Raw genomic sequence first — 13,432 nt, 5'->3', positions numbered from 1 at the left:
CACTTGAGCATATCCCTCCATGGCCTTTGTTATGAACTTGATCAGAAGGCGTTTGGCTGTAGTGAGAGCGACAATCTTTAAAATAATAATAATAAAAAACAAAAAAAACAAAACGAATATCCTCTGTTATGTTGCAGCACTGTATCATCAGCAAGCTGTCACTGAAAATCAAAAAAAAAAAAAATCAAGTATAAGAAGGCAACTAAAAGTTGTAACAGCAGTTGACTCTGACCTGACTTTTTATGGGTCAGCCCTATTAGAAAATACATGAATTCTTCCCCGATTACATATTTGTAGCTGAACTCTGTAAATACAGATATGTATTTATATCTAAATGTTGCAACGCTGTCTATGGTGAATTTACATGATGTGATGGGTCTTTTCTATTATGGTCCTTGAGTGAGTAATCTATTTTCTGAATGCTAATGTAGACAGGCGTATTCGGCTCTTGCTGAATTTGTATGCTACTGTTTGAGTATGCAAATCATGTGTTGCCTTAACGTGCTATTTAAAGGGATTTATGGCTACTGTTTAAAATATTCCTGACAAAGATGCAGTTGAAATGTTTCTAACTAGGGGTTTGGCCGGTATGAGTTTTTGCATATTTTGTACTGACACTGCTATGAGGTGACATTTTGTGCCGGTATTTAATATCTTTACATTTCCCCAATTTTATGCACATCATGGGAGGCTAAAAGCAAAATTGAGCTTTGGTAGAGCAGATAATACCAATATAAAAACCACAAGTCCTGGTACCCATTTTCCGAGGAAATTAAACCGCTCTTTTTCTTGTTATTATCCTAGGTGAACTGGAAAGTAGATCCGGCAGGCAATATCTGCAGGAAACTTCCATACAGTCACCTGCACCAAGAGGAAATGACCTGATAGTACTGCCACAAATAACTGAAATTACACCCAAAAAAAAGGGTAACGGGACTAGTTGTTTCTTATGTTGGCATAATCTGCTTTGTTTGTGTTTGTTTCAAGCTGTGTGAGAAGTGAGGCATTGTGGGAGGAAGAGACTAGGAGAAGCAAAGAGTGAGAAAAATGCACACAAGGCAGTGTTGTGCACCTCTGATGCAATGCAGGCTTCTCTGTGACCGCAGCTAGCGAATATGTTTTATTGTTATGATTATTATATTAGATTGTGACCAGCAAACTTATTCCAGTTTATTGAGGGTGGATTTTACGCAACAGTCTCATCATATCAGAAATCACATCATCATCACATCAGAATTACACTTGCTGGCAAAATGATGTATTTGTCATATGCCATTTGTAACAAAAACCAAACCAAAACAAATCAAAATCTCAGGTGGACAAAGAATGCTGCGCAGCCTTACTCTGAGTTTGAAGAGACAGGAAGCAAGCAGGAGGAGAGGAAGGAAAGCAGCGGTGAAGTGCCATCAGAGTCAGAGATAGTGTGATGGAGAGAGATCGAGACAGATGAAGAGAGAGGGAGAGAATGAGCAGCAGTTGGGGAATTGGTTCAGCGTAGCGGGGGAAAGTGTGGGCCGTGGTGTGCTCGCTCATACTGTGGATGGAGCATCTGATGATAATTTGTTTGTTTTCTGATGGTTTACATGGAATAGCCCATCTGTTCTGGATGAGTGGGCCTCCCTATGCAGCAAGGACACAGCACACACACTCACAGAGGAGATGTTACACACCAGGACCGCGCCTCTACACGCTGACAAAGAAGGGTGCTTTAAGAGGCCTGTGGTTGCGGAAGTGGATCTAATGTATAGTGTGTCCACAGGTTCTAATGTTAAATAATCTAAACGTAAGGGCTTAGGCCTTATTAACCTCTGCAGCTCCTCTGCTCCCAGCCGTGGTGTTGCTGTTGCTGTATGTTGCTTTGTTCAGACCCACACAACTTTACATTCTAGTGGAGATCTGCAAAGCTACCAGATTTTTTTTTTTTTCTGAATTCTAGGGAAATGTGTAGAAAAAGATGCACAACAAACTATAGATCCTCTCTTACTTGATGTGAGGCTGCAGCCATAAAACAGTGCCATCTTGGATTTGAATTTTTCACACAGTATCAGTGTGATGGAGCTTCACTGAAGCTGCAACCAGCAGAGACACAATCTGTTTGTGACACTGTCCTATAATATGGAAAAAAAAAAGTCTTCAGAGTTTTTTTTTTCTAACTCTGAGATAATCTTATTAGAAGTTATTAGAGGCCTCATTATTTTCATCCTTTAATAAAAGGTTTCTTTGTGCTGCAGGGCCACGTTTACATTAACAGCAACATGTGTTTCCTTCACTAAACCCAGCTGGACTTTATGCCCCTTCTGCCCATTTACAGCTGCACAAACTTCAACACATGTGGTTTGAAAACTGGGTCTTAATTTCAGCTGCATGTATCACTAAAAGGCCTTAAATGTGAGTTCAGAAAACCTCTGATGTGATGAAATAAATAAAATAATAAATTAAACCATTGAATCAAAATGAGGAAGCCAGTGTGATTCTTAAAAAAGACTTTTAATCCTCCTGATTTGGGACATTTCACCTATTCTTAGATTCTTTACCGTACCATGAAGGTTATGAAGTTGATTTATCCACCTTATTATTTTCTGTGTCAGGCAAATATGAATCTTTCTGAGGTAAATGCACAGTAAACATCATAGTGAGGAGTATCAAACGGATGTATATGGTAATAAGATGTTTTAACAAGGAAAAACGCATTGCTAGAAATGGAAATCATTAGAAGCACCAATGATAAGCTAAACAAATAAATAAATAAATAATACAGTCTGTAGTTTTAACACCTGAAACTCCTGCATACACAGCCATACTACTGCTTATGTTATTATAGATTGACCTGCTGTAATGTCATCTACCTTCTTTTTTTTTTTAAACATATGTATGCAGTGCACAATTGTTTTTTTTTTTATTATTTGATTTTTAATACGTGTTATGGATTATTCCATTTCCTTTTATATATACAACTGTCAGCTACTTATGTATGCCGACACAAAAAATATTAATCAGAAAAAGAAGATGAAAAAAAAAACAGGACAAAAAGCATAAATTAATACTTTTCAATATGATGGTTGTTTGCCTCATGGTGATCGCCAGGGTCGTAGTTTACCCTCCTTCCTATTTAGCACTGTAGGATCTGCATGGGTTTTACATGCAACCACTGAAGCACAGAGTCATAAACCACCTTCCTCAAAGGGTTCTTCAGAACACCAAAACCAGCTCTCTGCCTGGGCGTAAGCCTAAAGACCCATTGTCAATTCAGTTCAATTCAATTCAATTCAATTCAATTTTATTTACTGGTCAAATCCATGGACCAAAACCAAAAGCACAGGACCACAGTGATGAGGAAAAACCCTTTAACCAGGGAGAAAAACCTGGAGCGGAACCTGGCTCTGCGTGGACGGTCATCTGCCTCGATCGGAGGGGCTGAGGTACTACTTGGAACCCTTTGTGTTGTAGAGTGTAGACACTATCACTCACAAGCCTCAGGAGAGAGCAAAACAAAGGCTTTGTGCAACTGTAATTGACTGTTCCGTAGCCTCTGTTTTTTTCCTCCACATCATAAATACAACTGCAAAGACACACTGACAAAGACTGCATCGTGTCTTATGCTCTCCAAACAAACTCCTTCGACATGGTGTTCAGCATAAACACCGCTGTAATGAATTCAGTGGCGTAAAGCAAAGCGTCTCCCTCCTAACTGGCTTCTCAGACAAACAAACCTCAGATCAGTGTGGGCAGAGAGTTTTTTTATAGTTTGGAGAGACAGATTTAGCAATTACTGATGTGTTTTTGAAGGTGGATGCTCATACCAGCATATTTGGATTTAAGCTGCTCAGAGTCAATATTCAGTATCTTTAAATTTGATCGCATTCATGCCTAAGAAATTGACTTTCCCCGCAGAATTTTATTCCTGTCAAGTTGGAGAATCCTCTGAAAATCATTTAGACCATCACAGGACACTAAAACTTTCCACTCAAACCAAGACTAATGAAAGTGCTTTGGTTGGGTTAGCAACTTTTTCTTAATTGTAATTTCACCAAAATGAGGTAGCTGGCTCTTGTTACATTGAGCAATGAGCAATGAAAAAAACATTAAAACACTATGAGAGGTGTGGAAAAAAAATAAAATAATAAATAATAAAATAGCGCAATGTGTGACTGAATAAGATACATTAGAAAATACAAGTAAAAGTGCTGGTGCAAGTCAAAAGAGCTGATTAAAAATACCATCCAGGTGTTATCCAGAGGTTATAAGATATCAGATTTGTCCTAAAAGCTCAATATCTGCCTAATGTATGAGCTAGGATCAGGACAAAGGTGAATATCATAATATTTTTGACTGAATTTATCAGTATTGTTACAATGTTATAGGCATAACTTGAGGTGCTTTCACAAAACGAGATGTTTGACTAGTAATTACTGATATGGATAAGATGACCATTAGCAGTGGGACAAAATATCGGAAAATCAATATATCATGATACTGTGCATTTTAAAACACAGAAAAACTAAGAAAATTATTTTGCCTTTTCCAGGGTGTTTTATCTTCTTCAGTTACAGATATTGTGATATATCATAACTGATTATCTTAAAATATATCACAGGATTGTCTGTATTATGATACCATCATTATCAGGGGTAACATATCGCCAGGTACCCAGTGATTAACACCCCTAGTGAACTTAGAGGGAAATAACAGAGGAGCTGAAACAGTCTAATTAAGGTAATAAACTTGCATCCACTTGCATCCAAGTCCTAGGTGACACCTGGTTGGTTATATATTTCCCAGCCCTAAAACAGGCAAACCTATACATCAGTCTGGCCCCAATCCCATGTGCTATTTTAGGGTGAGAGGTGTTGAACTGAGCATCTCCCTGCAGCCCCAAACAGCCCATTGAGCTGACTGTGAAGACAGACAGACCGGCCCCCTGCTTCATAGCGCATCAATCCCCCTGGGGTTGTTACTGTTAGGCAGTTAGCACCGGGCTTGCTGGACACTGTCACGAGGAAACAATCTATTGTATGGCTGCCCGAGTGAGGGGGATACAGGGGGAGAGAGAGAGAGAGAGAGAGAGAGAGAGAGAGAGAGAGAGAGAGAGAGAGAGAGATCATTAAATATGATCTGGGGTTAAGTGAGAGGCACATTAGGGCTGTACTTAAATCACAGACAACGAGCTGCAGTCGACACTACAGTACTATGGACACACATTCCACTGATTGACGTCCGTTTTGATGGCAAGGAGGAGGTGGCAGAGCTGTGTGTGTGTGTGTGTGTGTGTGTGTGTGTGTGTGTGTGTGTGTGTGTGAGTATGAGAGTGTGCGTTTGCACATATGTTGGGGGGGGTGTCTGATATTAAAGCAACTTGTCTTGTTCTTCCCTCTGGGTGAAGACAGAAAGGAAAAAAAAACAGGGAAGCAAGAGGGAGAAGTGGGAGTTGGGAGGAGGGTGAGATAATTCGCAGTTTGATTTTTTTTTCTCCCCCCCTTGCAATCTCAGTCAATTACGCGGAGTCCCATAATTCAATAGAGCGAAACAAGGAAGTTGCCGGGGATTTCTAATTTCATTTAAGAACATTTATCCAAACAAATTAGACAAGTCGCAACATTAGAAAATAAGCTACCAGTGTAGAAATGAACGCGCCGCAGTACATCAGCGGGGCGCAGCAGCTCGAGTGTGCAGATGCATAAAGAGAAAAGAGGGAAAGCAGCCGGTACCTGTGACGAATAGCAACGGTGGAGTGAGGCTGTAATGTGGCTAATATCTCCAGGCTGAGCCGTATACTGTACAGCAGCCGTCGCCTTGAGCCGAGGGCCGCACAGCCCTAATGTTTTATTTTGTCTTTTAAACTGCCAGGGTCGTTTTTCATCACCATCACTGTCAATGAAGCGTTATTCATTGTCAAGCTAAGCCCTCTCACTCACCCAGCTATCTCCGCTAACCCAGCAATGAACTCCTAAATCACTGCAGACTAGGATTTGAATATTTCACCACATAATTGGAGCTTTAACCTAATCTAGGGGCGCGGGAGCTCCTCTTCTGTTTCCGACGAGGAGGACTCAAAAGGCGCATCAGGATCCAATCGCTTGTAATAATGAGGAACTTCTCACAGGCTGTGAGCAAGCATAATTACCACTGATCCAGATTAAGGTTTTATCTGAGGCCCTACTGCCACTCCAACAAACAGCAAACAGTGGCTTATATCATAACCGGGGACCAATATTTTTGTTATTGTGTTCAACTATTTTCAGCTGCGGATTTCAGCTCAATGGTAAATGTTTATTTTGTAAAGTCTAGTGGGAGAGGGAATGGGATGAGGGTGGAGTAGGGTAGGGTTACACTGATTGGGTGCTTTGTGCTGGAACTGAAAGGGAAAAATCCTGAGTTATAGAGAAACTGAGACGGGAGCTTACATTTAAAGGACCATGCCAGTGATTTTCAATGCCTGGCCCATTTACTACAATTTCCCCACATTTTACATGTCAACAAACCATTTTACAGATCATGCGGTTGGACTGAAGATTTCACAACATATAATCAAAAATCCCTCCCTTTTTACACAAAGTTGTTGCCATTCATAAACCACAGAACTCATAATCACCGTGTAAAGCAAATGTTTCCCCAGGGACCGTTTCCTCTGGCAGAGGGAGCATTTCACTTCATCTCAAGTCATCAAAACACAACAGTGCTGCTGCTTTTAGGAAAACTAATGAGGAGGACTTTATTACAGTGATGTTATACTGGTGTGAAGAAAGTTTGAAGTCCCTGAAAGTTCATTTTCATATCGTAGTGGAATGAATGGAAACCAGTGGCTAGGTAAAAGATAGGAAAAATGATATCGGAGTTCTAAAATACGACTGTTTGCTTTGGGAAAAGATGAGCAGAAACGTGAAGTTTACACATTTTTATCATATCATGTTAAACAGGCAAAATCACCTTTAAACTGTAGTAAAAGCACTGTACGGCTGCACATAGCGCATAGCTAATTACAGTAATGGCAGCACAATGTATCAATTTGTTCCATTTTAGCATCACTTACCCATCTCTGCTCTACAGTATATTGTGAATGATGGAACAATTTTCATCATTTCAACACGAGATAATATTTCACATTATGGTGGCTGGATGGCTGAGTTTATTTTACTGTAAGTAGTGTTTAACATGACTGACAGGTGTCATGAAATTTCCCCATCCATCACCCAAGTGGTGGACAATCTGGCGTGTGTGTGTGTGTGTTTGCGTGCACCTAGTCATTACTCACACATCTCTGCGCTCAAACACTCCCTACTAAAGACTGTTTGTGGAGCACCGGTGTCAATCACGACTCGCTCCCGCCGACTGTAATCTATATGTAAGTCAGCTTAAAAACAAACACATTAGACAGCGTCAGCTCCCTGCACAATGCTGCCATGCCTACATGTCAATCAAAGCGTCGCTACTCCAACCTACTATCAAGCCGTCAGCCATCCCGCAGCTCTCTCACGTAACCATTTGCCTGTCAAAGCATCACAAAACTCAACCGAACAAGGCTTTCCGGCGTGGCGGCTTATCTGCATGTCAATCTACATGACACAAGTACGTGCCGCGTATGTACCGCCGCCGTTTGCTCTGGAGGAGTTCTCCGTGTTTTTGTGACCTTCGACTTGCATGGAGACGTGATGAGTGCAGCACCATCCCTCAAGGCAAAAAGAAGAGACCTGCTGTCACTCTGATGAGGGGAACCTACAGTTGGTTCAGCAGAAGGTCGCCCTCTTAGAGACTGCGGGGGTAAGCGGGCGATGTGTCCAACTGTCTGCGGTTCAAGGCTCTGTCAGAGAGCCGAACCAGGCTCACCACATCAGGCCCTGCATGGATTAGCAGCCACTGACTGTCTGGTCTTTCACGGGTTGTTAGTTTAGCATAGGGCCTGGCGGTTGGGGGTTGGGGACTAAGGGAGGGGGCTTCGGGGACCGAGGAGTGTTCAAGCTCCAACTCAACCTTGACGTCTGCTGAGAGATGACAGGGGGAATAAAGCCCTCAGTGACAGGCATTCACAATGCTAAGCTTAGCCCCATTGCACATCAGTGCATCAGTGCCCGCTCGCTTCCACGCCCGTTTTGATTTACGCCGCGGAAGCAGATAATGACGCAAGTTGGATTAGCCGCATTTATTCCACTTTTCAAACGTGTCAAAATTGGAGGCGAAGGCTGAAGTCGCTGCCACTCTCAGCAAGACTGATGGGCAGCTGCCTCCGTGAATGCGTCTCAGCTAGGAGACATTTCCCTGATGAACGTTTGATGTTCGCAGCACTAACGTCTTCCATTTCTGACACCTCTTTTTTATTTCTCCTCACCAACATGTTAAAATAAGGGGTAAATAAATACTGCCACATTGCTAGATGCTACTCACCAAGAGGGAGCTGGTGCTCATGGTGTGTTACAGGCCAGTATGATCATATGATTTTATTGTCTTTTCATCACACTCCATCCCAGTTTCCCAGATAGCATTTTTCCTCCCTTTTATCCAGCCATTGGTTTCCATTCATTCCACTACGATATGAAAATGAACTTTCAGAGACCTCAAAGTATTCCATCACCATAATAAAGTCGCCCACATTAGTTTTCCTAAAAGCAGCAGTGCTGTTGTGTTTTGATGACTTGACATTGGGTGGAGTGGAATGATCCCTCCGCCAAAAAATAGTCCCGAGGGAAACATTTGCTTTTCACAGCCAGTTATCAGTTTTGTGGTTTATGGATGCTGAGGACTTTGTTAGCTGCAGGAACAGAACATTATAAGGTGGCTGTGTCAACCAAAAATTCAAATTTGAAAATGGAGAGATTATGATTTTGATTATAGGTGTGAAATCTTTAGTACCCACATATGATTTGCAAAATGTTTTTTTGCAATGTAAAATGTGGGTAAATTGTAGTAAATGGGCCAAACATTCAAAATCACTGGGCTGGCCCTTTAAAAAGTCTAATCAATAGCTATTGAGAAATGAAGAAGAACCGCTGGTGAGGATTTGCCTGGACAGTCAGTGATGTACGTCTGAGTGCTCAAGCTGCATTAGAGGGGGATTTAGAGTACAGTACATGACATTGATTATCATTCTGGACTCTGCACTCACAACTAGCCTGTAAGACTGGATCAAACAAGCACACCGTGCCATCCACAACAAAGTAATGATGTAGCTCCACTATGTCTATCAGACAAAAAGCGCTCCAAACCAAAGGTAATGACTTTCACTCGGCACCCACGCGTATCATTTGAGGAGATGATTTATTGTATTGATGTGTACAGGCACCACAGGACGGCGGACTCACCGTGGTGTATTTGCCAAGCTGGCAGAGGGAGGGGAAGGTCTCCTGATGGGCCTTACGGATCTTTTCAATGATGGCCTCCAGCTCGGCTGTCAGCTCATAGCTCTCTGCCAGCTCCGGCTTTGGGCTCTCCTTTTTCTTCTTATTCCGGTCATTTCGAACAGCTGAAGGAGGAAAACGAAGGATTAGGATTAGTGTCAACAATCATGACGATTGCAAACAGACGGATTCATCATCAGGGGAAATTCTGGTGTTTGTTGACTCGAGTACAGTGACAGACAACTTAAGAGGAACAACACAAACCTAGTTGCTCCTAAGTGTTCTGCCACTTATCTTTTAGAGGTGCAGCAATCTGTGTGACAGGACACTTTAGTGAGCAAACTATAATTTGAGATCTTACATGACGAGTGAGAGCAAAATGTTCAAGCCTTTGTCTGCTCTGTAAGCTTTACCAGTCTCTGTCAGCTTAGTGCCATTTGCAAAGTCTCAAAAGGGAGAAAAACAAAAGTGACTCTAAAAAGGCAAGGCTTCCCAAATGTACTGTGATTTTGCCTGCCATTATTTCTAAATTATGACCCTAATCTACTGGCGGCCTTGGTGACCTGCTTTGGTTTGTAGTGACCAGCTTCATATAATAGGACTAGAGCTATCTGTTTCTCCAGGACCCCTCTAGACCTTCCAGACAGATCCTGACTCCAAATGTTCAATCTTTGAGACTGGGTTTGATTTTACCACTCAGTACCTTGTCTATCTGCAAAATCTACAGTGTGTGGTGAACTGAGACACACACAGATGCATCTGGAAGCTCTTGCTCTATTTGACAGCATCAATATGAAAAAAGAAAAAAAAAAAAAAAAAAACTTTTGTTTTGAATGTGTCTCACTGGTGGGTTTTGACTGAGCTGAGAATCTTCTTGATCAATTTCTTCTCTCTGGGCTATTTTGGTGCTGAATCTGGATACCAGGATCTAAATGTATGTGGGTGTCGTTTTATTATGGATCTGTTGAGTCCTAGGGAAACTTTTTGAGGTGTAAACTTAAAGTAATAATCTTTAGCGTTCTCACATAAATGATGTTCCTTTTGTTACTCTCTATCACTGATTTATTTTCCACAGTTAGGGTTTAACCTATAGGCCAGCCACTTTTTACATCTGCTCATATGATTGTGGGCAGGTCTTTTGAGTCGCTGACATGAGCAGTGATAGCCACCACGGCTGAACAGACAATGAAAACTGTGCCACCTATAGAAACTTACACTGCCTTGACAGAAAATCCAAGGAGAAAGACATCACAGTGCTGGAGGACAGGAACACCACAGCACAACAACATATAAGGACTGCCTGAGAATAAAGGAGAGATTTACATTGCCACCTATTGCAGCCATTTATTTCCCCTCTTTGTTCCAGCCACAAGATCCTCCTTTTCATTTTATCATCACATCACAGCGTAAGGTGCACATTCAGTCATGTTTCATAGAGCATGAGAGAGATATACTTAAACAGCAGTCCTTAAGATCATTATTTCTACATTACATAACAAGCTTTATGCTTAACAATATGGGACTTTGATATGCTGTCAGTATTTTTAAATGTGACTATTTACATGTCAATGCAGAAAAAACAAGCATTCAGTTTCTGATATTGTTTTCCTGCCAGGGTGGAAAACCATCTTCAACAGCATTCAAATCAGAGGACCCTTAAAGGCACAGTTCACCCATTTTGAAATATGTGATATTATTTCAGCTCCCCCCAGCTGTTCTGTAGGACAGTAGTTGCTCTATCTTCCTCTCATTGTTACTGAGTGCTGGATACTGGCTGGATGCTCCACATGCTAACTGTTAGCCTCCTGCCACTGAGGTGGACTTCCCCCCAGCTAACACTCTGAAAAATAAGCACCTTAATCCACTCAAAGGAGGTTTAACATCGCTTTGCAAGTGTCACTTTGTGAAAATAAAATCCTTCTGACTACACATGGAATTGCATTTTCTTGTGAACAACATCCAAAAAGATCTGGTAAATTCTGCACTTCCTATATGACTCACAAGTAGATGGCTTTGCTGTAGTTTGCTTTCTTCACTGAGCAGATGTGCACATATTGGAGGACAAATTTACAATTTTCAGCAAAGTATTAAAAGAGAGCTGACAACTAATATTGTGGCTAGTTTCTTCTTTTCCTCCACTTCCCTCTATCGCACGTTTCATGAACCTTTCAGGCTCCTGCCAGCCACCGTAGTAACTGAGGACCAGCACAAAGAGCTGAGACCGCACAAGAAAATAGTTCTGCTTTTGATCTTTTTTCCTGCCATTTCAGGCTGTTAAAATTCTGCTGTACATCCTCAACCTCTAACTTCTTTATTTAACAATTTGAGTTGTTACAACTTGTTGCTATTTTTAATAACGTGAGGAAGGATGAGAAGAAGATTACACCACTACTGTCCTACAGCACAGCTAGGGGGGAAGTGAAATAATACGAAATATCCAAATAGATGAACTATCCCTTTAAATTATCCATCAAACGAAAACAGTTACACTACTACTGCTACCTCTACTACGACTATAAAAAGTGAATATTGGCTCAATATTATCAGTCTAATGCTGTACACCAGACTGTGCATTGTAAAACCCACAGACAACAGCTGTCCCGTATTTGACAGTGAATCGCTACATCCCAAATGAAGAGCTACATAACCCCCTAGGAGAGAGAGAGAGAGGTGTAAAGCAGGCCAGAGCTGAAACAAAGCCCAGGTTGTTGTTGTGTTTGTTATGTGAAAAGTGCACCCAGAGAGACCCGAGTCCATTGAGTCCTTGGCTTCGTTAGGCGCTGGAAAAGCAGATCTTTGAAGTCTGTCACAGCAGGGGTTTCAAACAAGCCAAGCAGGTTGATTACTCAATACACAGCATGATCATCCCCACATCACACGTCTCTGATCAGCTGCAGTCTCCCCTTTACAATAATAAGGAGCGGAGCCGGAGAAAAGGAGCTGGGCCCACTGTCACTGCCGAGACACCCAAGGGACCTTCCTTGGCTGACAGCACAACAGTCACATCCTCTGCCCTAGTTTACAATGAAAACCTTTTTATACCCACACACCAAAGCCTGCACTGGAAACCTTTAAAGGAGATCTAGAAATAGTGAAAAAGCATATATATTTATGAGGGATTTTGTAAACACTGGCCTACTTAAAGAAGAGAAAACATGTTGGAGCTTATGAAATCGTGCCTCGGCTCTCGTTGCAACACCACCGTCGTGTTTTGAAGTTGTTTGCAGATGCACGGGATGTAAACCCAATAACAAGTGCATTGATACACAGTGGGCTTGGGAAACAGAGGGAGGGCTTGAATGCTCTGTAATGTTCAATTTTGTGGCACCGGATGCTATTTGGATTAAAACGGATCAGGGCTGTCGCAACTCGTCACTACAATCAACCTGTCGGTTTGCATAATGCGTGTTTTTTGTGATTCTCTAAATGCTTCCTCATAGTCATGTTAAAATCAGTTTCTGCACTGCTGCTGTCATGGTAACCTTATTCATCATCTAGTATTATCCATCCATTTTATATTATATGTTTGCTGTGATGGCCATGTATGAGTGAGAAAATGGTTTAAACTAACATTACAGGCTGTTGTCTGTAAATGCTTTCAATTATTTTCTTTGCCCCATGCTGATGCAAGAATTCATTTGCCGGTGTTCATCTGAACTGTAAATTCCTCCAGTGATGTCATAACCTTTTTAATTCTTAACCCTCCTATTATGTTTGGGGTCAATTTGACCCCAGCCAATGTTTAACGTCTCTAAATAAATGATTAACATAATTTTTTTTGCTTCATATTTAGTTTTCCTAATGTAATGGGTTCTACCGGGTAAACATGAAATTCACATGATGATATGTTTTCAATGTCCTGTACACACTTTGTAACGCATCGGTTACAAATAACAAAAATCTGTACTTAGAAATAATATAAAGCCATTAAAACACCAAAAATTAATATTTATTTCCAATTTTAGATCAATCAGTGAGATTTTATGGTGATTTGAATATTTTTCCATTGTCGCGTAATACGAATACTGGATGTATAAGTGGGGGTGGGGGTGGGGACTTATGTTTTATTTAAAGGACTATTTAGGTAATCAACAAAGAAACATCAA

The 13,432-nt window shown here is 41.3% G+C and overlaps 1 protein-coding gene across 4 annotated transcripts in view; it reads right to left on the bottom strand.

Annotated features, from left to right (window-relative positions):
* Window positions 1-13,432, bottom strand: part of LOC115368077 (retinoic acid receptor beta) — a 101,087-nt gene that overhangs the window by 16,811 nt on the left and 70,844 nt on the right. For all 4 annotated transcript variants that reach the window (XM_030064054.1, XM_030064056.1, XM_030064055.1 and 1 more), the window contains one exon: window positions 9,291-9,451. In XM_030064054.1, coding sequence (XP_029919914.1) covers window positions 9,291-9,451 — 161 coding nt within the window. The remainder of the gene's footprint in view (window positions 1-9,290; window positions 9,452-13,432) is intronic.

The sequence above is a fragment of the Myripristis murdjan genome, chromosome 11, assembly GCF_902150065.1.
Source record: "Myripristis murdjan chromosome 11, fMyrMur1.1, whole genome shotgun sequence".
Classification (NCBI taxonomy): domain Eukaryota; kingdom Metazoa; phylum Chordata; class Actinopteri; order Holocentriformes; family Holocentridae; genus Myripristis; species Myripristis murdjan.
Note: the sequence above shows the minus strand (reverse complement) of the source record. Positions and strands in the feature narration are given on the sequence as shown.